A 23,313-nucleotide genomic window follows, 5' to 3' on the forward strand; every position below is an offset into this window, starting at 1 on the left:
CCTCTCTGCTGGGCAAGCTGATTGTGTGGGGCGCGGACCGCGACGCCGCCATCAACCGCATGAAGCGCGCGCTCAACGTGAGGGCTGCTGCTGCTGCGGGGGCCTGGCGGCTGCGCGCCGCGGCTGCCTGCCCGCGCAGCGCAGGGCGGAGGTCCACAGGGCCGCCCGCTGCTCTGCGCCTCGCCACGCCACCCACGCGCGCATACCTCCCACATACACCGCGCGCCCATCCCCTTGAGGCTTGCAGGAGATGGTGGTGAGCGGCGTGCCCACCACCGCACCCTTCCACATCCTCATCCTGGAGAACGAGGCCTTCAAGGCCGGGGACGTGGACACAGGGTTCATCGTCAAGCACGCCGACAGCCTCAAGGTGCGAGCGGGGCGGGCAGGGAGTTTGGGGATTGTCGGGGGGTGCATGAGGCAGGCAGGTTGCAGGGGCCCAGGGGGCAGCTGGCGCCTGCCGGGGCTTGCCCTGCCTGCGCAGGCATGGCTGGCGAGGGGAGGGGAGGGGAGGGGAGGGGTGGGCGGCGTCCCGTAGCTGCCCGCACGCTGGGCATCTGCGGTTGGCGGGCGGGGAATGGCCAACCCAACCAGCACACCCGCTCCTGCTCCCTGCCCCCTGCAGGAGCCCCCCAAGATGAAGAACATGAGCCTGGTAGCGGATGCGGCCAAGCGCGGGGCCGCCCGCCGCAAGTCGCACGCCAAGTGATGCGGCCGCCAGCATGCGCCACGGGCCCATAGGCTTGCAGGCCCCCACCCACCCACCCACCCACCAACTGCCTGCACTCTGCTGGACTGGCCACCCCGGCGCCGGCGCTGCGCTGCGCGCTGCGGCCGCCTTTGAGAGTTGAAGATGCTATGTACCCACCCCGGCCAGCCATGTGCGCCCCGTGTCGGCCTGCCTTTCCTTACTGCACCCGTGTGTGAAGAAACTGCTGCCTGAAGAAACTGCTGCACCCCGCACCTGTTGTACTGGGCTAGCGTGTTGCCCGCCCCCCCACCCTGTGTCTGCTGCTGTGCCCGTGTGTGAACTGTTCTCTCTGCTGCCCCACCCACCCGCCCGGGGCAGGTTTTCCCCCTCCACAGCCTTCACCCCAGCAGGCCCTGAATTCTTGCACACCAATTTACAGCTTTGCAAAGCTCCGCACCCCAAACGCACGGAAGGCAGCCAGGGCGGCCGGCGCCAGTTGGGCTGCTACAGCCCTAGGCGGCGCAGCTGCTGCGCTCGCAACCGCACCACCGCAACGGACACCAGCGCTCCGACAGCACACATGGACAGGAACGCCGTCGCCGAGATGCGGGCGTGCGGCGTGCAGGCGTGGTGCTGCGTGATGGTGCTGCCCTCCTTGAGCTGCCCCTTGGAGCGGCCGTCGCCGTCGCTGCTGCCCAGCTCTCGTTAAACTCAAACTCGCCGCCGTGATCCGCCGCCGCCACCAGGCACGCTCCATGGCGTACCCGCCTGATGTGCGGCAGTGCTCGTTCAGGCGTAGCACGCCGCAGGGCTGCGGGGCGGGCGGGAGGAGGGGAGGCGGAGCAGGGAGGGTGAGAGGGCAGAGACGGGTGTCGGTGCAGCGGAGGTGGCAGCAGGCAGCGGCGCGGCTCCTTGGCTCACCTGGCACCGGCTTGTCGTGTTGCAATACAGCCACTGGGTAGGAGCCTCGGCCTCTGCGCCCTCTGCTGTCATATTCTTGCCCTTCCCAGCTGCAGACGGGAGAGAGGGGCGGGGGCGGGGGTGGCGGCGGCAGCGCCTTGACCGGTGCCTGCGGCAGCCCACCCTCATTGCACACAGCATCCCTAGCAGCAGAACCATGAACCGCTGTCCTTTGCGCTTACCTGCGGACTCGACAGACGCGATGGAGCCCAGGAGGCCCACTGCAAGCAGCAACAGCCGCACCATGGTTTGATGATCGCCCATCGCTCAATGCCATCCTAGGGTGGTGGAGGTTTGGTTCAATGGCGGCCGCCCGTACAGCCGTCCCGCTACCGCCATTGTGCGCGCCATGGCACCACAGCAGCTTCTTATTCTCAAGTCACCCTCTTCAATTTTGCATTGATGAGTCGTTATAAATCATCCAGAAGGGTGGCTGAACTGTGGGTGATTCGCCTGGAGCAAGCAGAGGGAGCGGGAAACGGAAGCAGCGACAAAAGCGAGCCTACAGCAAACTAATGCTGGAAAGCGAGCACCTATCTGGGCAAGTCATAATTGCCCGGCGGAATTGAAGTACAGTCACAGGGAGGCATGGTAAGACGACAGCGGAATTGGGCTCGGCGCAGCTCAGCAGATGGACGTGCAGCGTGCCGACCACGCCGCCAGGCAAGGTCCCGGCCTCAGCCTCCCCGCGCGCGCTGCTGGTGGTCCAGTATCCTCTGGATCAGGTCGTCCTTCTTGCCGCTCACAGTCAGGTTCCAGGCCTTGAGCACGTTCTGCAGGTCCTTGATTGTCTTCATCTGCAGGCCCAGCTTTGAGAAGCCAGCCTGCGCCGGGTCGGGCACGCTGCTACCGCCACCTGCCGCGCCGCTGGGCCCTGCGCCGTCGCCGGCGGCCGCGGCGGGGCGCTTGGCGGGCCGGCTGCCCTCTGCCTCCTCCACAGGGCGCTTGCCCTTGTCTGCAGGTCGGGGGCAGCAGCAAGGTCGGGAGGTGTTGGTGACAGCCAGCGGGAGGTGAGGGCGCTGCGCGGGCAGCAAGCTGAGCGCAAGCTCAGCGGGTGCTACTGCTGCTCGCACTGCGACAGCAGGAATGCAAGCTGCTGCAAGAACGCAAGCCACAACAACCTGCCAACCGCCGTGGGCCGGCTCCCCGCCGCCCCGTGCCGCACCTGCTGCCCGCGCCTGCTTGCGCTTGGCCTCCTCCTTGGCCCGCTTGTTCTGCAGCGTCTTGATGAGGATGTTGGTGGTGTCATTGCGCACCACCTGCTGCGGCGTCGTGTCGTGGTCGGCAATGTACACGGTTGGCGGCGACGAGAAGGCGGCGCCCGGCTGCACCGCCACCAGCGTGCCCCTGCGGCCGGGCGCGGGCCGGCAGAGCGCATGGGTGATGCTGCTGGGGCGGATGAAAGGTGCCGACAGGCCTGTGGAGCGCGTTTTGGCGGGGTTGCCATGCTATGGCGGTGTATACGGAGGCATCCCTCTTCTCACCTGGACGGAAGGTTGTCTAGGAACCCCGCCAGGCTCATGCTGCCCGGCTGCTGGCCGCAGGGTTGCGGGAGGCTCGGTCGATCGCGAAAGTTGCTGCCACTAGCCCCAAAGACCTGTTGGATAGACGAGATGCAGTGTGATGGAGACTTACAGGAACTACGGTTGTCCTGCAGCGCAAAATGTGGCAACAAGGAAATGCAGAACCACCAAGGTTGGGCCCAACTTGGCTCCCCGTTGCACATCGCCGCTTTCATTCCCACATGGTGCGCACCAGGAGATCATCACATGCCGCCCCGCTGCGAGTGGCCTTCTGCCACCCCGACTTGGGCCTGGGAGGTGCGATGGAGCCTGGCCGCCCTGCTTGAGGGACCAGCAGGCTGAGGCATGGGTCTGATGCGAGCCGGCACTGCGATGGCGGCCTGCAGGGGCGGAGCGGCTGATCGTGGACGCGGCGGTGGAGCTGGCGGGGCACGGGCACACGGTGCGCCCAGGGAGGACAGCACAATTCAGCACAGCACCCTGCCACAGCCCAGGCTGCTGGTGGGGAGGGCATGAATAATGGCCTGCATATGAGCGACTCCCGCCAGCGCCTGGCTGCCCGCTTGCCCCGCCCGAATATCCCCCCGAATTGCCGTGTCCCCTTGCGCCGCCGCAGGTGGATGTCTACACCGCCTTCCACGACCCGCGCCGCTGCTTCGAGGAGACGGTGTCGGGCCCCTTCTCGGTCACCGTGGCGGGCGGCTGGTTCCCGCGCCACGTGGCGGGCCGAGGCCACGCGCTGTGCGCCTACATCCGCTGCACGCTGGTGGCGCTGCACATCGCGTGGCTGAGCTGGCGGCGCGGTACGCAGTACGATGTGGTCTTCGTTGACCAGGTGTCGGCGGTCAACTGGGTGCTGCGGTGGCTGACCGCGGCCCGCATCCTCTTCTACTGCCACTTCCCTGACCTGCTGCTGGCGGCGCGCCGCTCGGCCCTGCACGCCGCCTACCGCGCGCCGCTAGACTGGGTGGAGCAGGCCACCACGGGCGCGGCGCACCTCATCCTCGTCAACAGCGCCTTCACGCAGGGTGGGTGGGGGCATTATGTGTGTGTGTGTGTGTGTGCGCGCGCGCATGTGTGTGTGTGACGGTGCCTGTTATGCAGGGGACAGGTGAGAATGGGAGGCGGGACGGGGACAGGCTGTGGCAGTCCATTGGGAGCGCTGGCAGGGGTTAACGGGCTGCCTGCGTGTAGCAGAAGTACTGCACTGCACTGCATGCAGCTGCGCCCACCCGGCTCCTGCCCCTCCTGGCTCTGCGCAGGCGTGTTTGCGCAGACGTTCCGCCGGCTGCATGCCCGTGGCATCCGGCCTGGCATTCTGTACCCGGCTGTCAGCATCCCCGCTGCAGAGGAGCTGCAGGAGGCAAAGGCCAGCTGGCGGGAGGGGCTGCCGCCAGAGCTGGCGCTGTTTGTGGGCGGCGGCCCCACCTTTTTGTCCATCAACCGCTTTGAGCGCAAAAAGGTGGGTGGCAGGCGCGAGCAGGCATGGCTGCTGCGCTGATGCAAGGGCCTGCTCATCAGCAGCCGGGGCGGCGCCTGTCCGCAGCGGGGCGGGTGCTGCTGCTGGCGCTGCTGCTGACTGGCTGCCCTGCCACTGCGCCTGCTGCTGCTGACTGGGCTGCAGGGCATCGGGCTGGCGATCGAGGCGCTGCGCGAGCTGCGGCAGCGGGGCCCGCGGCACGCCGCCTGCCGCCTGGTGCTGGCCGGTGGCTACGACCCTCGGCTGGCCGAGAATGTGGAGCACCTGCGGGAGCTGGAGGAGCTGGCGGAGCGGCTGGGGGTGCGCCGCCAGGTGCACTTCCTGCCCTCCTTCTCAGACCGCCAGCGCGCCTGGCTGCTGGCGGCCTGCGTGGCGGTGCTCTATACGCCCCAGCGCGAGCACTTTGGCATCGTGCCGCTGGAGGCGATGGCGGCGGGGCACCCCGTGGTGGCCTGCGACAGCGGCGGCCCCAAGGAGAGCGTGCTGAGCGGGCGCACCGGCTTCCTGTGCGAGCCGCAGCCGGGGCCCTGGGCCGATGCCATGGAGGCGCTGATGGCAGGCGGCGCGGCGGAGCGGCTGGGAGCCGCGGCGCGGCAGCACGTGCAGAGCAAGTTCTCGCGGGCCGCATTTGGGCAGGAGCTGAACCGCTGCGTGGTGGAGCTGGCCGCGGCGCCCCGGCAGCGGCGGCAGCAATGAGGGGAAGAAAACACCTTGCGCCATTGATGCTGCCCCGCGACATCGAATTGCAATCCCAGACTGTTATTAGTTACTGCAAACGCTGCCAGGCGGAGCCAGATGGAGTCGAACAGTGCAGGCCCTTTGACCGACCTGAGCGCCCGGCTGAGCAGTCTGGCCGATCTGCTGGGCGGCGGGCAAGCAGCAGCAGTGTCGAGCAGGCAGCCGGATGACGCGCAGCGCCCCGGCTCCCCTGGCAGGACGGGGCCTGTTGGCCGCCGCCGCGCTGCGCCGGCGCCAGCTCCAGCCCCTCTGCGCCCTGCCACCACACCTGTGCTACGCTCTGCCAACGCCTACGCCAGGGACGCGCCCCTGGGGGGCCTGCTGCAGCGCTACCGTGATGCAGAGGCCGGCTGGCTCAAGGTGTGGTTGTCGGCGGTGGGGCACGGCCACGAGCACCCCCCACTGCCAGGTGCAATGCTGGCTCCACCCTTGCCCTGACTGGCTGACGTGCAGGAGAAGGGCAAGCTGATGCTGGCGGCAGATGGGGAGAAGAAGCGGCGGCTCAAGGCGGAGGCGGAGCTAAGGCGGGTGCAGCAGCAGCTGTCGTTCCGGGTGGGCGAGGTGCAGCACCTCAAGACGGGACTGCGGTCAAGGGACTGCGAGCTGCAGGACCTGCGCGACCGCCTGCGCGAGTATGAGCTGGCAGAGGGCGGGGAGCGCACGGCGCAGGAGGCGGTGGCACAGGCGCAAGGTGAGCCTGGACACTGGCAAGTCCGGCCAGGTCGCTGCAGCAATCACAGCCTCAGCCCGAGCGCATCTTGCCCTGCCACGCTGCATGGCTAGCAGCATGGTGCTACAACCGCCTCGTGACTCCATTCACGGTTTTGCCCCTGCACGCGCTACCTGCCTGCAGCGGAGCGGGATGAGCTGCGGGCGGCCATGGCAGAGGTGCTGCAGCGCCTGGACGCCGCCAATGACGTGATTGGGCGCGCCGACAGCAGCATGGCCAGCCTGGAGGCGCAGCTGGCGGCGGCGACGGCGGAGCGGCAGCGGGCAGAGGACGCGGAGCGTGCTGCGCAGGCGGAGGCGCAGCAGCTGCGGGAGGCGGTCGCAGACATGCAGGTGATGGCCTGATGCTGCTGCTGCACTAGCTGGTTTGGAGGGTGCTCAGCTGTGCTCGCCAGGAAAGCGGGGATGGACAGCCAACCGTTTGCTGTGCCTGGCTGCCTGTGCAGTGGAAGTGCGGCCTCCTTCAGCGACTGTCAGACCTGACAATGCAGCAGAACGAGGAGAAGACGGCCACACTGCAGACGCTGCTGGAATCGGAAAGCATGCTGGATGGCGATGGGGAAGCGGCTGGCGGCGGCGGTAGGGCGGGCGGCCCGTCGAGCGATGATGGCATGTGCTGATGCGGGGGATTCCCATGGCATGTATATCTGGCAGATGCGGCCAATTGCCACCATGAGTCAGCTCTGATGTAGTACACTCCATGATGCGGCAAGCGGCCACATGAAAGTGCCCCATCGACAGCGTTTGTTACCGCGCGTGCGGCGTCTCCGGTTGTGCAAGCAAAGCATGAGCCGCTCCGCAACTTGGCGCCGGCCAGCATTCCTGTTTCTTAGTGCTGTTGAGGTCAGCCCCCAGGCACCTGGGCTTCTGCACAGGCTGGGTCATTGGTCACCACAGGGCGGCGGCAAAGTCGGCACTTGGCCCACGGCGCCGCCTGGGCAGACATGGGGGGGGTGTCTTCTTCCACCCATGCACGTTCCTCAATCCATGCATGGTTCGTCCATGCATGTCCATGCATGTCTGCCGATCAATAAGGATGGATATGATGCAGGCAACGGTACTTAGAGCCTGTGCATCGCCAAGCGGGAACCGCCAGATGTGATCGTTGAGGGGGGCTGTTGAGGGGGCTCCCACCATGAAACCGATTATGGACTTCTCCGGTGGCAGACTTTGTGGTGCTGCAAGCGATCTCAAGAGTCAAGGGGGCAGTCACATAGAAGCTGATCCTCTGCAGCGCGCGCAAGGGACGGCCGGCCCGCAGCCAAACTCCCTCCCAACGCCCGTCCAGCGGCTAAATATGTTTACAGTCATCACAGTGAGTGTATTCAGCAATGCAGACCCGTTGCCAGAGCTGAATCGGGCCTCCCTCATTCAGCCACGGTGTCCCCCACAGCAACGCCATCAGCAGGCAGACCTCCGGTTCCCTCGTTTCACCCACGATCTGGGCGCGTCGCGGCGCCCTATCATCAGTTCAGCACCGTGGCGTGCTTCAAACTAATCGCGGCCATACATTTGCAGCGTCCGCAGGTGAGCACACCCGCATGGGCGCGCCGCAGGCCTCCCGCACCCTCGCCTGTGGCTCAACCAGCCTGAGCGGGGCTGTGGAGGCCCTGCGCCCGCCCGCTCTGGCCTCAGCGGGCACTTGTGCAGCAGCCTCATGGCCAGCACCTGATACGGCCTCGCCCACACTCCCCAGGCCCGCCCATCGCTCTCCTGCACCTCCCATACCATCCGTGAACTTCCTCGCTGCGGCGTGCAGGCACAATGACAGCGGACGGTCATGACCCGACCGCTGTGCATGAAGACCCCGCCAGCCCCACCTACGGCGAGAAGCAGGACGTGCTGTCCGACCTGCCAGCCGGCATAACCTCGGTCCAGCTGGGAGGGGCGGGGGGCAGCGGCTTCTACGCCTTTGGCGCCCAGATGCCCAACCCCTTTCAGGAGCGGGCGGCGGACCCCTTCTCCGCCCGCCCCTCGGTGGACATCCGCCGCTCCGTGGACGGCCGCATCTCCGTCGACTTCCGCCGCTCCATCGACGCCCGCGGCAAGACAGACATTGACCGCGGAGTCAGCGGTGTGATCGGTGCGTGCGCGGCCCGCCGCGGTGCTGCACCGCTGGCATGCCCCGCCACATGTGCCCTGCTTTTGCTTTTTGTGCTTACAGTCTGCATATCCGCAAAGGAACTTGCGACACAGACGCTGTCCATATGCGCAGCACCCCGAGGGCTCCCGCCTGGTGCCCCTGCCTGCCCCGTGTCACCCCCCCTGCAGTGCACGACCTGCTGCACCTCACCAGCGACCCCCGCGTGAAGCAGCGGCTGATGGAGGCCGACGCCGACAACGACGGGCGCATCAGCCGCAAGGACATCCTGAAAGTCATGCACAGCGAGATGTCGGCCAAGCAGCGGCTCAAGTGGGGCCTCATCTCGGGGGGCATCCTCCTCGTCTTCTGCCTGCTGATGCTGGCGGCCAACGCGGCGCTGACCTACACCGTGGTGCGCATGAGCCAGGAGACGACGGTGCAGAGCAGCGGCGTGATGACGGACAAGGCCGGCAACAACATCATCGGTGCGGGAGTGGGAGCAGGGGTGGGCTGGGCTGGGCTGGGCACAGAAGCCTGGCCGCTCCAGCCGTTGCCAGCCGCATGCTTGTTGCTCCCCTGGATGCCCCCTCGCCTCATGTGGCTCCGCCCTGGCATCCCCGCCCCCGCCTCTTCCAACCTGCAGGCACCGCCTCCACGGCGGGCGTGGTGGACCTGCTCTACGCTCACTACAGTCCAGCAGAGGCCTCGGCCGCGCTGCTCAGCCTCAAGTCCCTGGTCATAACGGCCGGCAACGGCACCGCCGTGTCGGTCTACCAAGTGCTGGCCGCCACGCTGGTGCCCGGCCAGCGCCTGGACTTCGTCGTCACAGCCCCCGCCGCCGCTGCCGCCGGCGCCAGCGCCAACGCCGCCGACCTGATGCGCATCGTCATTGACGACGCCGGCGTGCACGAGGTCCGCTCGGGAGCGCAGCAGGCCGGCCGCCGCCTTCTGGTGGCCGCCACCACCGCCGGCGCCGCCAAGACCGTGCAGGGGCTGGTGTACGACGTTACCGCGCCCACCTGCAGTGAGTGCCTGTGCTGCTGGGGCCTGGGCCCTGCTGCCCGTTGCGCTAGGACCCGTCGGCATCCTTCCTGCCCTTCCTCCCCATCCTGCCCGCTACCCCGCAGCCGTGTGCGACAGAGCATTGGTCGGCTCGCTGACGTCGACATGTGTGCCTCCTGCAGGCACCGGCTCCTGCGGCGGCGCCGCCAGCCAGATCAGCTGCCCAGAGGTGCCCACCTGCGGCGCCAACGGCAAGCTGTACATCAGCCCCTGCGCGGCCATCGCGGCAGGCACCACCGTGCGCTGCACCAACTGCGCGCCCATGTGCACTGGTGAGCGGGGGACGCACCATGGCGCTGCCGCCGCTCGTGCCTGGCTCCACCTGCACCTGCCGCACCTGCCGGCAGTGCCGTGCTCTGTGCCCTTGCGGCGCACTCACGCACCCAACCCACTCCCTGGTGCAGGCAACAACAGCGGCGGCCTGCCTCGGCCCGGTGGCCTGCCCGGCAACCTGGCCGTGGATGGCGGCAGCAACTACGTGCGCACCTCGCCGCCACCCCCGTCACCCGCCAACAGCGGCGGCAACGTGGCGGCCGCGGGCGCCAAGCCCACGCAGACGCAGCCCGTCAAAAAGGCGGCCAGCGTGCGGCGCCCACAGAACACCCGCAAGAACCCGCCCCCGGCCAAGGCTCCATGAGCCAACGTCGGGTGGCCTGTGCAGGCCGTGCCAGCCAATTCTTTCCCATCCTTTCATTTCTCTTTGTCGCTTTGCTCAGCTAACACTCCCCCTGGTGCTCGTCCCTCTCTCTCTTGCCCTGCGAATTCCTCCCGACATCCTTCGCTTTCATTGCTGGAGCCCCTCTGCCTCTGCCAGGCTGTTCAGGGAAGCTGCCATCAAGAACACACTCACCCCAAGCCTTCCGTCAAATCCCTGAGCCTGGTTGCAAGCGACTCTGCCCCCCTCTTTCTCTTTTTTTCCCGCCCTTGAGGCAAGTTGCCTGCCTGGCCTTGCCCTGACTTGCCCCACAACCATCGCACTGCCAACGCCACGGCCAGCCCAACTTTCCCAGGGGCCGGCTTGCCTGCGTTCTGAGTTTGGTGCCGAGGCCGTCTGCGGGAACCGTCGCCCTGCTGCAAAGGGTCTTCCAACCCTGCGGTGCCGCCGACGCCTGCGTGCCGCCTCCACCCAAACGCGATTTTCTTTCCTGCTTTTCGCTGCCTGTTTTAACCTCTCTCCCTCCTTCCTCGCACTTGTGCATCCCTTCCCCATTCCTTGCCAAGATCCCTTTAGCACACAATAATTTCCACCAGCACAATACGATGGCGATCTGTAACGCAGCATGCGAGCGCGGAGGAGATGCCGGCGGGTGATCACACATTGGCCGCAAACTGGCCCAGCATGTTGCCGGCCGGGGAGTACCTGCACACGATCTGCACGCCGCTGCCGCAGCGCGCCCAGCCGCAGCCCACCGAGGTGCTTCCCCTCCAAACGATCTGCGGAGCGGCAGGAGGCAGCAATTCTTCGTGAGGCTCCTGCTGCGGCCTGGCAGGGCGGCAGCGGCCTGGTCCCTTGGACTCGCCTGGGTGTAGTGGCCGGTGGCCTGGGTGAAGGAGGTGCAGGGGCAGTACCTCTCCTCCGCCAGCCACATGTTAACGGCGTCGGAGCAGGTGGCAGGAGCACTGGAGCGGTACAGGTTCTCGCCCAGCCCAGAGTTGGAGTGCTGCAGGCGTGGAGGGCAAACGCAAGGCAAGCTGAGGAGCCGGCTGGCGCGCTCGCCCGGGGAGTCGGGGAGGCACAGACTCGCGCCACGAAGGCAGCGGCTGCCATCCAACGCAGTGCTCCAAGATGCTCCAAGATGGCCAGCACCCACCTGGAACACGCAGCCCTGGGCCCAGCTCTGCGCGCCTTGGGCCAGGCTGGCAGTCCAGGACAGTGGCGCGGTGCCACGCCGGGTGCGTGCGGCGTTCATGGCATCCAGCGCCTTCTGGGCGTCCTGCAGTGGCGCGGGCAGGGACCAGGCAGTGTGATGTGGTGGGTGCATGCTGGTTGCAGTAGCAGCAGCAGTGGGAACAGCTCCCCACGGACTGACTCAACCGGGCAGGAGCCGCTGTTGGTGCTGGGCATGACTGGCGATGTGGTGGGGGTCGTGGGCTGAGGTGCAGTGGAGGTGGTGGGCTGCTGGGGGGCGATGGGGGTGGTAGTGGGTGCCACCGAGGTGGGGTTCTTCCAAAAGCTGGGCAGCCAGGAGGCCCCTGCAGATGCAATCGCTAGCGCATGACAGCAGCAGGGACAGCAACTGGGGGGCCACCGCAGCAGCAGCGGCCAGGGCTACGTGGCGTGGGCAGCAAACCAGTGCGGGAGAGGGGCGTCGTGGCTGGGACGTTGTTGACCGTGGCGGCGTTGCCGAGCGCCAGCTGGGTGGTAGAGGAGGCAGAGGAGGAGGCAGAGGAGGTGCCTGCAGGTAGCCCGGCGGGAAACAATGACATCTGGAAGGCGTAGAAGCGCAGCTGTCGCCAGCTGCGCACGCATGTTTGACCAAGCGTATGACCGCAGGGCAGTCGATTGTCCCTCCCACCTGAGCGGCTGAAGGTTGTGGAGGCCACACTCGCCGTCTGATGCAGCCCACGACCTGCAAGCAGGAGTGGGGCAGGTGCAGAGCAGCGGGTGAGACGCCGCCGGGCAGAGTGGCGTGCAGGCGGCTGCACTTGCTACAAACGCCCCAGCAGCCCACCCCCAGCCCACCATTGGCCAGCGGCATGCCAGCCAAGAGGCAGGCCGCAGCCAGGCAGAGCAGGGCGCTGTAGTTTGCGGAGGCCATCGTTTCGTGTGGAGGCAGTGGCGAGGGTGGTGCCAGCAGGGGATGTTGAGAGTAAGGAGAGTCTGGTGAGAGTGAGGAGAGGCTGCCTAGGCGGGGTGGAGTGGAGCAAATGAGCAAGGCAGCACTGGACACGGCGGTGCTTTCCTCAGCGAGCCTCCCATGCACTGGTGGGACTGCTGGGAAGAGGACGGAACACTCTGGACCAAGGCCTGCTGGGTGAGGGTTATAATTATGGAAGCCATCAGGGAGGGCAGAGACGCCGAGCGCTGGTGCGCCGCTGGCCGCTGTTTGGCAGTGCACCTGCACCCACGTTTACTGTCAAACATATGATCTAGCAGGGATTGTACATGGCAACAAAGTTATGCAGCAGGCAAGGACAAACATTGGTGCAAACATTGCATCTGAAACTAGGCCGGGCGATTGCCATCCGGCGGTGTGCCGCCAGCGGCAGCGGCTGCGTCGTCCGCCGCGAAAGCAGTTGCCAGCGTCCTGCTTTGCTGCGGCCCTGGCGGCTGTTGAGTGGCCCAAGGCAATCCATGGCATCCAGAGTGCATTGATGGGATCTGCGGCGCTGGTCCCTCACTCGAACACGCTGCAACCAGCGGGTTGGTGCGGCGGCAGCGCAACCCACAAAGGGTCAGCACCCAGCTGCTCATACGGCCAGCAGGGGTGCTGGTTGGGTGCGCAGCAGGCAATGGCTGCCCGCACGCCTCACCGCAGGTAGTGTGTCGCCTTATGGTTGCACACCAGGCATGACGGCACATTTGCGAGCTTCTCCTCCGGGGATAGAAAGTCTGGCATGCACTCTGCAGCGCAGGGCGGGCAGAGCAGTGCGGCAGCTGCTGAGCAGGCGGGGGGACAGCAGGATGCCCGTGGTCCAGGCAAGCGCTGGCGCTGCGGCAGCACATGCTCGCAGGCCTGCGCGGCAGGAAGCCTCTGCTTAAGTAAGGGCCCCAGCCCACCTGCGCAGTGGCCGGGGTGGCCACACGGCAGCCACATGTGGGCCGCTTCACGCGTGTAGCAGGAGGGGCAGAGGCCGGTGGCACGCTGCTGCGGCTGCGCCTGCTGGGCCTGCTGGGCCTGCTGCTGGGGCTGGGCCAGCGGGTTGTAGCCGCCACCGGCGCCAGCGGCAGCCCGCCGAGGCGACTGCTCCTCCACAAACACATGAGGCAGCATGTCTTCCAGGCCGTACCGTGGCGGCGAGGCCGCGCGCTGCTGCGCCTGCTGCTGCGGTGGCGGCGCCGGCGCCGACGCGGGCGCCCTGCGCGCCGGCGCCGGCGCCTGCGCCTGCGCCTGGTGCTGCTGCCGCGGGGGCGACTGGCCATAGGCCTGCTGGCTGTAGGCCTGCTCGCGGCCCCGCCCCCTGGCGCCGGGACCCCTGCCACGCCCAGCTGCTGCTGGGGCAGGTGAGTACTCTTCTGGGAACTCGGTGGACGGCGGCCCGCCGTAGGCGCGGCCGGCCCCGCCAGGCCCCCGCCCGCCGCGCCCGCCCCTGCCGCCGGCCGCCGCGCCACGGCCGCCACGCCCGCCACGGCCCCCACGCCCGCCGGCCCCGCCGCCCGCCGCTGCCGCGCTCTGCACGGCAGCGTGACATTGGTGGTTGGTCCGGCAGCGGGCGCAACAATATGGACACCCTGCCCTCATGCAGGGGCCACGCCTCAGCTTGCTGTGCCCAGCACCTGCTTCAAGGGCGCCCACGCCCAGGCCCACTAGCCGGTCCCCATCCCCATGGCCCCCCGCCCCGCGAGACTTTCAACCCACCTGCAGGTGCTGCATGCGGGGCAGGTCGGCCAGCACCTCGTGCAGCTTGCGCTCCATCAGCGCCCACACCTGCTCGCCAGAGCGGATGACCTGCAGGGGGCAGGAGCGGCAGGGCAGGGCAGGGCAGGGCAGGGCAGGGCAGAGGTTGGGGGCAGAGCAGAAGGGTGGGCTGGGGAGGCCGGCCATGTGGCAACAACTCGCACGGGCGCGCCTGCAGCAGCCCACTGGCGCTGTCTGGCCTGGCATGGAGCACGAGCAGCAGAAGAAAAGCACCACGCGTGCACCGCCACACATGCGCCACCCATCCCGGCCTGGGCCCAGCTTGCCGCCACCTGCCTGCAGCTCCCCAGCCAGTGTGGGGTCCTGATACAGCGCCGCCACCAGCTCGGCGGCGGTGGCGGGCCCGAAGGGGCCGGTACCGTCGCTTGGAGAGTAGTACCAGTGCCTGCCCGGCTCCTCCCCGCCGCCGCCGGCCGCAGATGTGCCCGCAGACGGACCCGCGGCCGCCGCCGCCGCCTCGCTGGCGTCCTGCCTGGCACGCTGCGCCGCCGCCTGCGCGTCCTGCGCCTGTCGGCGGGCCGCGCTGGCGGCACGGTCCTCCTCGGCGCGCCGCTTGGCTGCCGTCTCTGCCGCGGCCTCCGCCGCGCGCTGCGCCTGCTTCGCCGCCGCCGCCGCCGCCTCAGCCGCCGCCGCCTGCTTCTCCAGCTCTGCTAGCCTGGCGGTGGCAGCCTTCACCCGCTCCTCTGCCTGGCCCGCCTCGGCCGCCGCCCGCGCCGCCACATCCTCCTGCGCCTGCCGCTGGCGGCTGGCCTCTGCCAGCGCGGCGGCGGCCGCCTCTGCTTTCTTCCTGGCCTCCAGCTCCTGTGCTGCCACGGCTGCCACCGCCACTTCCCACTTGTGCTCCCGCAGCAGCAGCAGGTGCTGCAGCTCGCGATGCTGGTCGGCGCTGACGTTGGGGCTGGTGCCCAGCTGGCCGGCCGCCTTCCACCACTGCCCCTTCTTGGTCTCGGTCATGGCGCCGGCGCCCCGCAGCAGCGCCACAAGGCACACCACATCGCTGGCGCTGGGCTTCATCACCTGCGGGGGGGGGGAGCGCGGCCCGCAGAGGGGTGGGAGAGGTAGCAAGGCGGCTGAAGCCCACACACAAGCTCAACTCTGGACGGGAGCAGGAAAGGGGCGAATCCAGGCAACCAGGCATCCATACATACAAAAGACAGGGGCCCTCGTCCATCACCCGTGCCACCGCCCGTGCCATGCCAGGCCCCCCCCTGCTTTCCTCCTCCCCCCCCCCGCCCACCTGGCGCGACAGCTGCTCCAGCATGGCGTGCAGCTGGTGCTCCGGCAGCGCCCCCCGCCGCGCTAGCGTCCCCGCAACCAGCATCTGCTGCCCCAGCAGGTGGCGTGCTGCCGGGCTGCGGGCCTCGGAGCGGTGCTTGACGGCGGCCACCAGGTGGGCCACCGCCGCCACTCCCGCGGCGGGCCACCGCGCCGCCAGCTCAGCAACCAGGGCCGCGCACCCATCCACCGCCGCCGACAGCTCGCCCAGTAGCTGGCTGCCCTCGGCACCGGCGCCGGCTGCCACCGCCGACGCGGCGGCGTGGTCCAGCAGAGCCGCCAGCAGCTGCTCGGCGTCCTCGGCTGCAGCCAGGTCAAGCACCCCCTGCTCGCGCACCTGCTGCACCAGAGCCGGCACATCCCAGGCAGCGGCGGCGGGCGCAGCCGCCACCAGCTGCTGCACCGCCTGCTGCTTCTGCTGCGCCACATCCGCCTGCTGCGCCTGGTCGGCGGCGCCGCCGGGGACACCACCCTCCATCTTTGCTGGCCCCTCCCTCGCAGGGCTGGCATTGGCGCTGTCCTGAACCTCGGCGCTGGCGGGCGCCTTGCTGTCCAGCACCGCCCTCCAGTCCTCCTCCTCCTCGCCCTCGCCGCCGGCCCCAGCAGCGCCCACCTGCAGCAGCACCATGCCCGCCGCCTGCTCCGGCGCCTCGGCGTCGGGCCAGCCCGCGGCTCGCTGGCGCAGCACAGAGCGCACCAGCTGCTGCTGGTCGGCGGGCAGCACCCTGGCAGCCGCCAGCTGCTGCAGGCGGTCAAACAGCTCAGCCATGAGCTCGTCAGCAGCATCTGCGGGTGGGCAGGATGGAAAGCAGGATGGAAGGCGGTGGTACGCAGGATGTGCAAGGCAGAAGCTGCGGGGTGAGGTGCTGCTCCCGCCTGTGTATGCTCAAGCCACGCACACACCACCACCACCACCACCACTGCAAACCCCGGGCTCACCCAAGCTGCTGGCATCCAGCAGGGGCCCCACACTCTGCAGGATGGTGCAGGCGCACTCAATGTCGCCTGGGTGCGGGTCCTGGATCTGCAGGGCCAGGGTGTGTGGGGTGCGGGAGCAGAGGATGTGGCAGCACAAGCGTGTGGCCAGGGAGCAGACGGGTGGGCATGCGGCGCCAGGCATGCATCGAGGTGGCAGGGCGCGCATGGCTGGCTGTGCCGCGCGTACGTTCCACAGCAGGGCGCAAAGGCAGTCGTGCACCACCGTCTCGGGGATGGCATCCGAAAGGTACAGCTCGCACAGCAGGGCGCAGATGGCGGGCCGGCTGCCCATGCCTGCAAGCGCCGGCGGCCGCCGAGGTGTTCAAAGAGGCAGGAGGGCCGCAAGGAGTTCAAGTGAGGTGCACACTGAGAGATCAGTGCAGGAGGAGGGCCGCATGCACGCTGGCCGGTCCCCAACCTGCTTCAAATTGCGAGCTGGCTGTCGTCAGCAGCTGGCGGCGCAGCACACGGCCTTGCTCGGGCGGCAGGTCTTGGAGCAGCCTGCGTGGGAAGGAGGGTTCTGCTGTGACTGCATTCTGCAACACATGGCACTTCCTGTGTAGTTCCAAGGCGATCATAGCGGCCATTTGGCCTGCTGTAATGCGACTGCTGTAAAAAAGGCAAGCAGCAGCACGCACCTCTCGAGCAGCGCCGCCGCGGCTGCCGCGTCGGCCTCGCAGCCATGCAGAAACAGCTCGGTGGCGATGGTGTGCAGCAAATCAGCAGCGCCATCGCCTCCCTGAAGCTGCTCCACCAGCTGGGACGCCTCCTCGCCCTCGGGCTCGAGCAGGGCGGGGCCGACGAGGTCCGCCATTGTGCTGTTAAGCTCCTACTCGCCCACCATGCCAGCTGCGGTCTCTCATCCCGCACGACACTGCGACAAATCATGCGACAAACATGCCATCGCCAGTGTCGTGCTGCGACGGGTGTCGTGCTGCCTCGGACAGCCCAAGTCACAGCCTCCCATGCGTCTTCTGGTCGCAATTGCACGCCATCTGCATCTTGCTGAGGCCTCTGGAACAATGGTTCATCCAGAGGGCCACTGCTAAAGGGACTCTCACACATCTTTGTGATCGCCGGGACCAGTGGGGCGATGGCGGACGTTGGAGGCATCCCGGATGGGTTGATGCAGCCTGAGAACGCCGAGGCGGCAGTCTCGGGAACCCTGCCGCATGGAGAGGATGCCGAGAGCAAAGCAGACCTAGACAGCCGCACGGAGGCGCTGCGCAATGAGTTTGTTTCATCCATGCACAGCGCAGCAGCGGCGGAGGGCGCCGAGGGAGCGGACGGCGGCGGCGACGGCGGCGAGGAGGCTCTGTTGGCTGCCGCCATCGCCAAACAGGCAGTGGCTGCTGCGCTGGAAGCCGCAGGTGTGCAGCACACGCACTCATCCAAGGCTTGCCGAACCCAAGATGTCGAGAGGATTGACCTATTCTCGCCTGCCGCCTGCCTGCCTGCTTGCAGACGGAGACCAAGGCGGCGGCGTGGTGGTGGCGCCCGGCGGCAGCGGCAGCGGCATGGAAGGACCCTCCCAGCATGCCCCCCAGCAGCTGGAGACTGTGCAGGGTGTTCAGATGGATGATGACAGCGACGACGTGTTTGAGGATGTGGGGGAGGACGAGGTGGAGGAGGATGGTGGGGAGGCGGCACAGGGCCCCAGCACCAGCCGCTCTGCAGCGGCTGGCCCGCAGCCGCACGCCATCGAAGTCCTCGACGAGCTGGAGGATGAGGAGGAAGAGGCGGCCATTGATGCTGCCGTGGCGGCGCTGGGCGTGGGCAGCGGCGCCGGCGAGTGGGAGTCGGCTGCGGTTGGCATGGAGGACGCTTCTGGCAGCGGCGAGGGCGGCGGCAGCACCGTGCTCAGCTCGCTGCTGGGCCGGCTGCAGGCTGCGGCTGCGGCGGCAGGGTCTGCAATGGCGGAAGGGACGGGGAAGATACAGGATGTTGTGGGCAAGCATGTGACGGTGGGCAAGGCGACCGGCGTGGGCGCACAGGATCGTGCAAGAAGTAGAGATGCCCGTTTTGCCGGCCTTGGCAAGAAGCAGAAGGTGCAGACCGCCAGGTGGGTGGGCTGCCTGGTGAGCGGCTGAGCGAATTGGTCAGTGTGGGTGGAAAGGCGCTTGGGGCCGAGCTTTGCTGCTGCCCGTGTCCATGGGCGTACATGCATTCAGTAGACAGCTCAGTATAGGCCAGTGCTGTCACATGTGGTCCCCCACCCGCTGGCCCGCACACCTGTGTCCCAGGGATGCGGCGCGTGCCAGCAAGAAGCAAGAGGCAAAGGCGTTGGCAAGGGAGGAGCAAGCCAAGGCGAAGAGAGAAGCGGAGCAGGAGGAAGCAGCGATCAGGCAACTGCTCCGCTTGGCCGCCTGCAATCCGCTCCTCCCACACACACGCTCCCCTCGTCTTGCCTGCAGCCAAGACAAGTTTGGTGGTGGCGGCTGCACCGTGCTGGGTGCCTCTCGCGCTGCCGGCGTGGGCGGGGCTCAAATGGCGCTGATGCTGCGCTGCACCGCACTCCATGCTGCAGGGCCATGACCAGCTCCGACAAGGTGGAGGCGTTTGCCGAGGTGCTCAACCGCTTTGCGGATGCGTGCCGCACCGGCAACCTGGGGGAGGTGCACCTGCTGCACTCCAACCTGTTCAGCAAGGCAAACCAGGTGTGAAACGCCCGCCATGCCTGGGCCAGCTGCCTGGCGCCACCCGAGCGCCCCTGCCGCCGCCCAGGAGCGCTGCGCATGCCCCGCTCGCACCCTGCCTGCTTGGTTGGGCTGCCGCGCTCGTCCACCCGTGCCTGGGCCTCCGCACCGGCCCCACCATGCGCCGCCTGCAGGTCATTGTCAGCAAGATCGGCCTGCCCCCGCCCCGTGACCTGCCCTGGAAGCCCAAGTCGCTGCCAGGTGGGCACTCTGCTGTCTAAGCAGAGGGTCTTCAAGTGGATGAAAGGTAGAGGAGGCATTCCACCGGAGCACCCTTCCTTTCACATCACCAGCAATTGGGGTGGCTGCTTGCCTGCTCCAATTTCATCCCTCCCTGCATGGCATGCTTGCCCCATGGATGCAGAGTTCTTCCAGGCCTGCTACGTGCTGGCCATCCGAGCCACCGGCGGAATAGATCTGGCCAACGAAATCGAGAGGATGAACTGGTGAGCCCACGCTGGGCGATAGCAGGACGGCTGACCGCTGCAGTGGCACTTGCCAGCGCAGCTGCCGATGCTGCTGCTGCTGCCGATGCTGCTGCTGCTGCCGATGCATTCACAGGCGCTCGAGAGCTGTGGCAAGCCATCCCTCTAACAGCACGCCGTTTGGCGCACAATTGCCACCACCCCTCTGCCGGCAGGGAGTACACGCAGGATGACAGGAGGAGGGATGCTCTGGACTTCTCGCAGCTGGTGGCGGATGCAGCCAAGGATGAGGAATCGATGCGGGTGTCGCTGGGGGCGGGCGCACGCATCGACCGTGAGATGTTCCAGGCCAAGAGGGATCTGATCCACGAATGGATTGAGAAGGGTGGGTGGGGTCGGCCTCGTTCTTTCGTGCCTCATCCTTTGCTGCGCAATAGATGCATACCTCTGCCCACACACCACCGAGGCAACCCACATCTGCAGCGCCTGGCGCTGCAGGATACCTGGATGTGCTCAGCAAGGCAATCAACCTCCTGCCCCAGTGCATCACAGCGCCGAGAGAGTGAGCCTGGGCGGGATGCCTCCATGTACCTGGGCGCCGAGGTTTACAACAGCGGGAGGCTTGAGTTTGCAGTGTGGGCAAATAGGTAGCTCAGCAAGCTACGTGCCTGCCGTGCCTGATATCTACTGTGGCTCCAATCTGCTCTTCTGCACAGGCCACCCCTGGTGACTGCGCTGCGAGCTGGGCACAACAAGAAGGTGATCACCCTGCTGCTCAAGCCCTGCGACAACCACCGCCCGCGAGGAGTGGACGAGGCATCCCCCACAGATGGCGCCACGGCGGTGGCTCTCGCCATTGAAAACAACCGCACCGACGTGTTAGGCCAGGCAAGCAGGAGGCCCCGGCTGTGACAGCCTCTCTAGGCTTTCCGCGTTGTGGCATTTGCACAGGATGTGGCATCTGGCGGCCAGCCAGCTGACCGGCCACACTGGCCCTCCCCTGCGCCTGTCCCTGCAGATCCTGAAGCTTTCTTCCCGCTGGTCCATGGCGGTGAAGGGCAAGCCCTGGACGCCGCTGTGCTATGCGCTGGCGCAGGGGCACGCCGGCATGGTGCCGCTGCTGCTGGCACATGCCAAGAAGGGCAAGCCTGAGGCAGCAGGTAGGGCGGGCTGGCGGGTTTCACGCTGCGGGATGCCCCTAGGTGGCACCGCGCTGTCGCACAGCGCTGCTCGTGCTGCCCTCACGCTGTGCTCACGCTGTGCTTGCCTCATGCTGCGCTGCGCTCTGCCCCTCCTGCTTGCCGCCAGAGCTGGCCGAGTATGTGGATGAGGTGTGCGAGGGCGCCACCGCTCTGCACAGGTGGGCACTGCCAGCCGGGAGGCCTTTTGAACAATTTGTCAGGTTGTGCATCCCCTGCAGGGAACGTGCTGATCCAGCTTCTGCTGCTGCCCCTCCCGTTCCTGCAGAGCTGTGGCGGTCGGCGCACACGACATGGCGCGCCTACTGGTGGAGGCGGGCGCCGACCCAACCATCCGCACCAGGGAGAGCGGCCGGGCCACGTCTGCGCTGCACCTGGCGGCGGCACAGGAGTGAGCTTTCTGCCTGGTTGGCCTGGGTGGGAGGGTGGGTTGGCAAGGGGTGATCAGACGGAGCAAGCAGCTGCACTGGTTCATTCACGCTCGCTCGGTGTGTCCCTGCCCTGGTGCGGCTGCTGCAGTCAGCTGCAGCCGCTTCTGGAGCAGATGCTGGCAGCCATCCTTGAGGAGCGGCGCCCCGCGGTTCTGAACACCCTGGTAGACCAGGCAGACAACACGTTGCTGCACTGGGCGGTGGCGCGGGGCGCGGTGCCGCTGGCGGAGCTACTGCTTGGCATGGTGAGCGAGCCGCGGGCAGCGCCGCCTGCGTCACGAGCGCCTCCTGTTCCGACATTGTGATAGGGACAGATACACCTCTTATCTGCCAACACTGCCACAACTTCATCCTCTGCCGCAGGGCGCACGTCCCACCTCTCGCAGCGAGAGCCGCTCGCCGCTGCTGCGCCTGCTGCTCAAGCTGCAACAAGTGGGCATCGGGGATGGGGCAGGCGGCGACGCGCCGAGGGAGGAGGAGGCCGCGGCAGCTGCCGAGCAGGAGGACCAGGAGCAGGATGCGCTTCGGCAGATGGAGGGCGCCTTTCTGGCGCACTGGCGGGCCGAGGATACGACCAAGGCGCTGCATCCCAGCCAGCGCCCGGCCGACTCTGCGCTGCTCCACGACTGGCTGCTGCAACGGCGTGGCGTCACCCTGGACCCGATCCTGTCGGATGCCAAGCAGCGCCAGGCGGTGGGCCAGGCGGCGGTCGACGACCGCAACCGGCTGCTGCTGGAGCTGCTGCTGGATGAGCCTGGCTTCTCGGCGCAGGGTAGGCTGATAGCTGCCCCATTGCCGATGTGCCATGTTCTGTCGATGCGCTCGCGCTTATCGCCAAAGCCGGCACGGCAGATGACGTTTCCCCCAGCGCTATGTTGCTTGCACGCCTTGCCTCATGCTCCGTATGGTGCCGCTGTGTAATACTGTACCGCAGGGCTGTACCTGCACCGCCTTGTGGACCGGCTGAAGGGCACCCAGCTGGACCTCATGCAGCGCTTGCTGGATGCCGGCGCCAGCATGCACGAGCGGCAGCCGCCGCAGGGCACTCCTTTTCTGCACAAGGCGAGCCGCCGCCGCTGCGCCGCCTCACACTCACTCGGCACCCGCTGGCGTACGTCCCTTCACCCTGAACACTTCAGCAGCCCTTGCGAAACATTTAATTGCCCGTTTCACTGCGCCTGTGCTCCGAAGATGCTCCCCCCCCTTCTTCAACGCCCCCCCCACCCGCAACCACCATCCCAACCCACCCCCACCCCCCCTGCAGGCCGCCGAAGAAAAACAACTTGGTTGCCCTGGAGGGCTTCTGGCTTGGGGGCGCAAACGTGGCACCGTTGGATGACCAGGGCAACAACTGCTTGCATGCTGTGGCCCGACAGAAGGCAAAGGCGGGAGTGGTGTATGCTGGAGTGGTGGCCAGGCTGGTGGATCTCGCCCCCCAGGTGCGCTCCTGGAGTGAAGTGATGAGGGGAGCAGATGTTGGCCACATGGCTGCATGTTTCGAGTCGAGTATGCTCCAAGCTCTCCTGCACGCCTGTGCTCATGCACCTTCAACCCAGCGCATCCTCCTGCCCGCTGGTCCCATGTCGCCCTGCAGCTGCTGACGCAGCGCAACGAAGCCTTCTTCCTACCCAGCGACTCGGCGCCGGCGGACAGCGCTGTGGAGGCCCAGCTGGAGGCGCTGACCAAGCGCCAGCTGGATGCGGGCAAGGTGGCAGAGGAGGCTGAGCGCTGGGCGCGGGTGAGCCTGGGAGGCAGGCAGTCGCCATGGGATGGCATGTGCTGGCAGTTGCGTGGACTCCTGCTGATCCAGTGTATTGCTGAGTGCTGCTGGTGGTGCCTCGTGCCTCCCACCTGCCTGCGGTTGCTTTCTTGCAGGCAGCCAAGGACTGGACACAGCTGGGCCCCCCCACCGAGGATGCGGAGCTCAAGCGGCAGAGGATTGATGCCATGCTGTCGTCCAAGCTAGCGCCCACGGTGCAGGTGGGAACGTGCAGACACAGGGCAGGGTGGCTGGGACGGCTCCATTGCACATGCAGGCTTGCGTGCGGGACGAGCTGCGGCGTTGTTCATCGGCCCTGCGTCTGGCCCCTGCCTGCAGAACATCCAGCGGCAGGAGAAGCTGGGCGCTGCGGCCGGGCTGCAGCGTCCCGACTCGGCTGGCGCCACCACCATCCCGCCTGAGCGCCGTGCCATAGCAGCCAGCGCCGAGCCCACCCCACCCACCACCCCGACATCCATCTACCGCCAGCGGCCCCACAAGCGCAGCTGGGCTGACCTGGCTGACGAGATGCCTGCTGTGGTGCGCCTGCCGGTGTGGCCGGAGAGCTTGGAGGCGGCCGCCGCGGCAGCGCGGGCCGACCCCGCGGCGGCAGTGGCGCAGATCCTGAGGCGGGCCACACCCGAGGGCGCCGCCCCCATCAGCTCCCTCAGGCAAGCAGGCCGCCTCGTTCATCGATGAGGCCG

The 23,313-nt window shown here is 67.5% G+C and overlaps 7 protein-coding genes across 7 annotated transcripts in view; 4 read left to right on the forward strand and 3 right to left on the reverse strand.

The window, feature by feature from the left end:
• Positions 1–709, forward strand: part of CHLNCDRAFT_140567 (hypothetical protein) — a gene marked incomplete at both ends in the record, with an annotated part of 4,157 nt that extends 3,448 nt beyond the window's left edge. The window contains 3 exons of the mRNA XM_005850549.1: positions 18–77; positions 248–370; positions 626–709. Coding sequence (XP_005850611.1) covers positions 18–77; positions 248–370; positions 626–709 — 267 coding nt within the window. The remainder of the gene's footprint in view (positions 1–17; positions 78–247; positions 371–625) is intronic.
• A 1,619-nt stretch (positions 710–2,328) lies between these two features.
• Positions 2,329–3,173, reverse strand: CHLNCDRAFT_140569 (hypothetical protein; the record flags this gene model as incomplete). Its single annotated transcript, XM_005850832.1, has 3 exons — positions 2,329–2,606; positions 2,817–2,998; positions 3,136–3,173. The coding sequence occupies 3 exons, from the start codon at positions 3,171–3,173 to the stop codon at positions 2,329–2,331; spliced, it is 498 nt and encodes a 165-aa protein (XP_005850894.1).
• Positions 3,174–3,395: 222 nt separating this feature from the next.
• Positions 3,396–5,430, forward strand: CHLNCDRAFT_56004 (hypothetical protein; the record flags this gene model as incomplete). Its single annotated transcript, XM_005850550.1, has 5 exons — positions 3,396–3,471; positions 3,561–3,616; positions 3,791–4,202; positions 4,437–4,636; positions 4,799–5,430. 5 exons carry the CDS (start codon positions 3,396–3,398, stop codon positions 5,348–5,350), a joined length of 1,296 nt encoding a protein of 431 aa, XP_005850612.1. The 3' UTR covers positions 5,351–5,430.
• Positions 5,431–5,449: 19 nt separating this feature from the next.
• Positions 5,450–9,903, forward strand: CHLNCDRAFT_140571 (hypothetical protein; the record flags this gene model as incomplete). The annotated part of the gene is made up of 10 exons (XM_005850551.1): positions 5,450–5,454; positions 5,692–5,752; positions 5,846–6,083; positions 6,246–6,454; positions 6,568–6,700; positions 7,881–8,204; positions 8,393–8,689; positions 8,848–9,228; positions 9,389–9,538; positions 9,671–9,903. 10 exons carry the CDS (start codon positions 5,450–5,452, stop codon positions 9,901–9,903), a joined length of 2,031 nt encoding a protein of 676 aa, XP_005850613.1.
• Positions 9,904–10,577: 674 nt separating this feature from the next.
• CHLNCDRAFT_140572 (hypothetical protein) lies at positions 10,578–12,025 on the reverse strand (the record flags this gene model as incomplete). The annotated part of the gene is made up of 6 exons (XM_005850833.1): positions 10,578–10,626; positions 10,836–10,927; positions 11,078–11,200; positions 11,589–11,662; positions 11,783–11,836; positions 11,950–12,025. The coding sequence occupies 6 exons, from the start codon at positions 12,023–12,025 to the stop codon at positions 10,578–10,580; spliced, it is 468 nt and encodes a 155-aa protein (XP_005850895.1).
• A 579-nt stretch (positions 12,026–12,604) lies between these two features.
• CHLNCDRAFT_140573 (hypothetical protein) lies at positions 12,605–16,913 on the reverse strand (the record flags this gene model as incomplete). The annotated part of the gene is made up of 10 exons (XM_005850834.1): positions 12,605–12,617; positions 12,741–12,831; positions 12,988–13,600; positions 13,787–13,876; positions 14,060–14,863; positions 15,084–15,907; positions 16,061–16,145; positions 16,287–16,393; positions 16,518–16,600; positions 16,738–16,913. The coding sequence occupies 10 exons, from the start codon at positions 16,911–16,913 to the stop codon at positions 12,605–12,607; spliced, it is 2,886 nt and encodes a 961-aa protein (XP_005850896.1).
• Positions 16,914–17,192: 279 nt separating this feature from the next.
• On the forward strand, positions 17,193–23,308 carry CHLNCDRAFT_140574 (hypothetical protein; the record flags this gene model as incomplete). The annotated part of the gene is made up of 19 exons (XM_005850552.1): positions 17,193–17,469; positions 17,564–18,161; positions 18,343–18,381; positions 18,627–18,756; positions 18,930–18,996; positions 19,160–19,241; positions 19,436–19,605; positions 19,719–19,782; positions 19,937–20,096; positions 20,239–20,380; positions 20,529–20,580; positions 20,688–20,810; positions 20,939–21,095; positions 21,214–21,622; positions 21,785–21,965; positions 22,115–22,289; positions 22,445–22,588; positions 22,726–22,830; positions 22,949–23,308. 19 exons carry the CDS (start codon positions 17,193–17,195, stop codon positions 23,306–23,308), a joined length of 3,435 nt encoding a protein of 1,144 aa, XP_005850614.1.
• Positions 23,309–23,313: the final 5 nt, after the last annotated feature.

This window comes from Chlorella variabilis (assembly GCF_000147415.1).
Source record: "Chlorella variabilis unplaced genomic scaffold CHLNCscaffold_3, whole genome shotgun sequence".
Classification (NCBI taxonomy): Eukaryota; Viridiplantae; Chlorophyta; class Trebouxiophyceae; order Chlorellales; family Chlorellaceae; genus Chlorella; species Chlorella variabilis.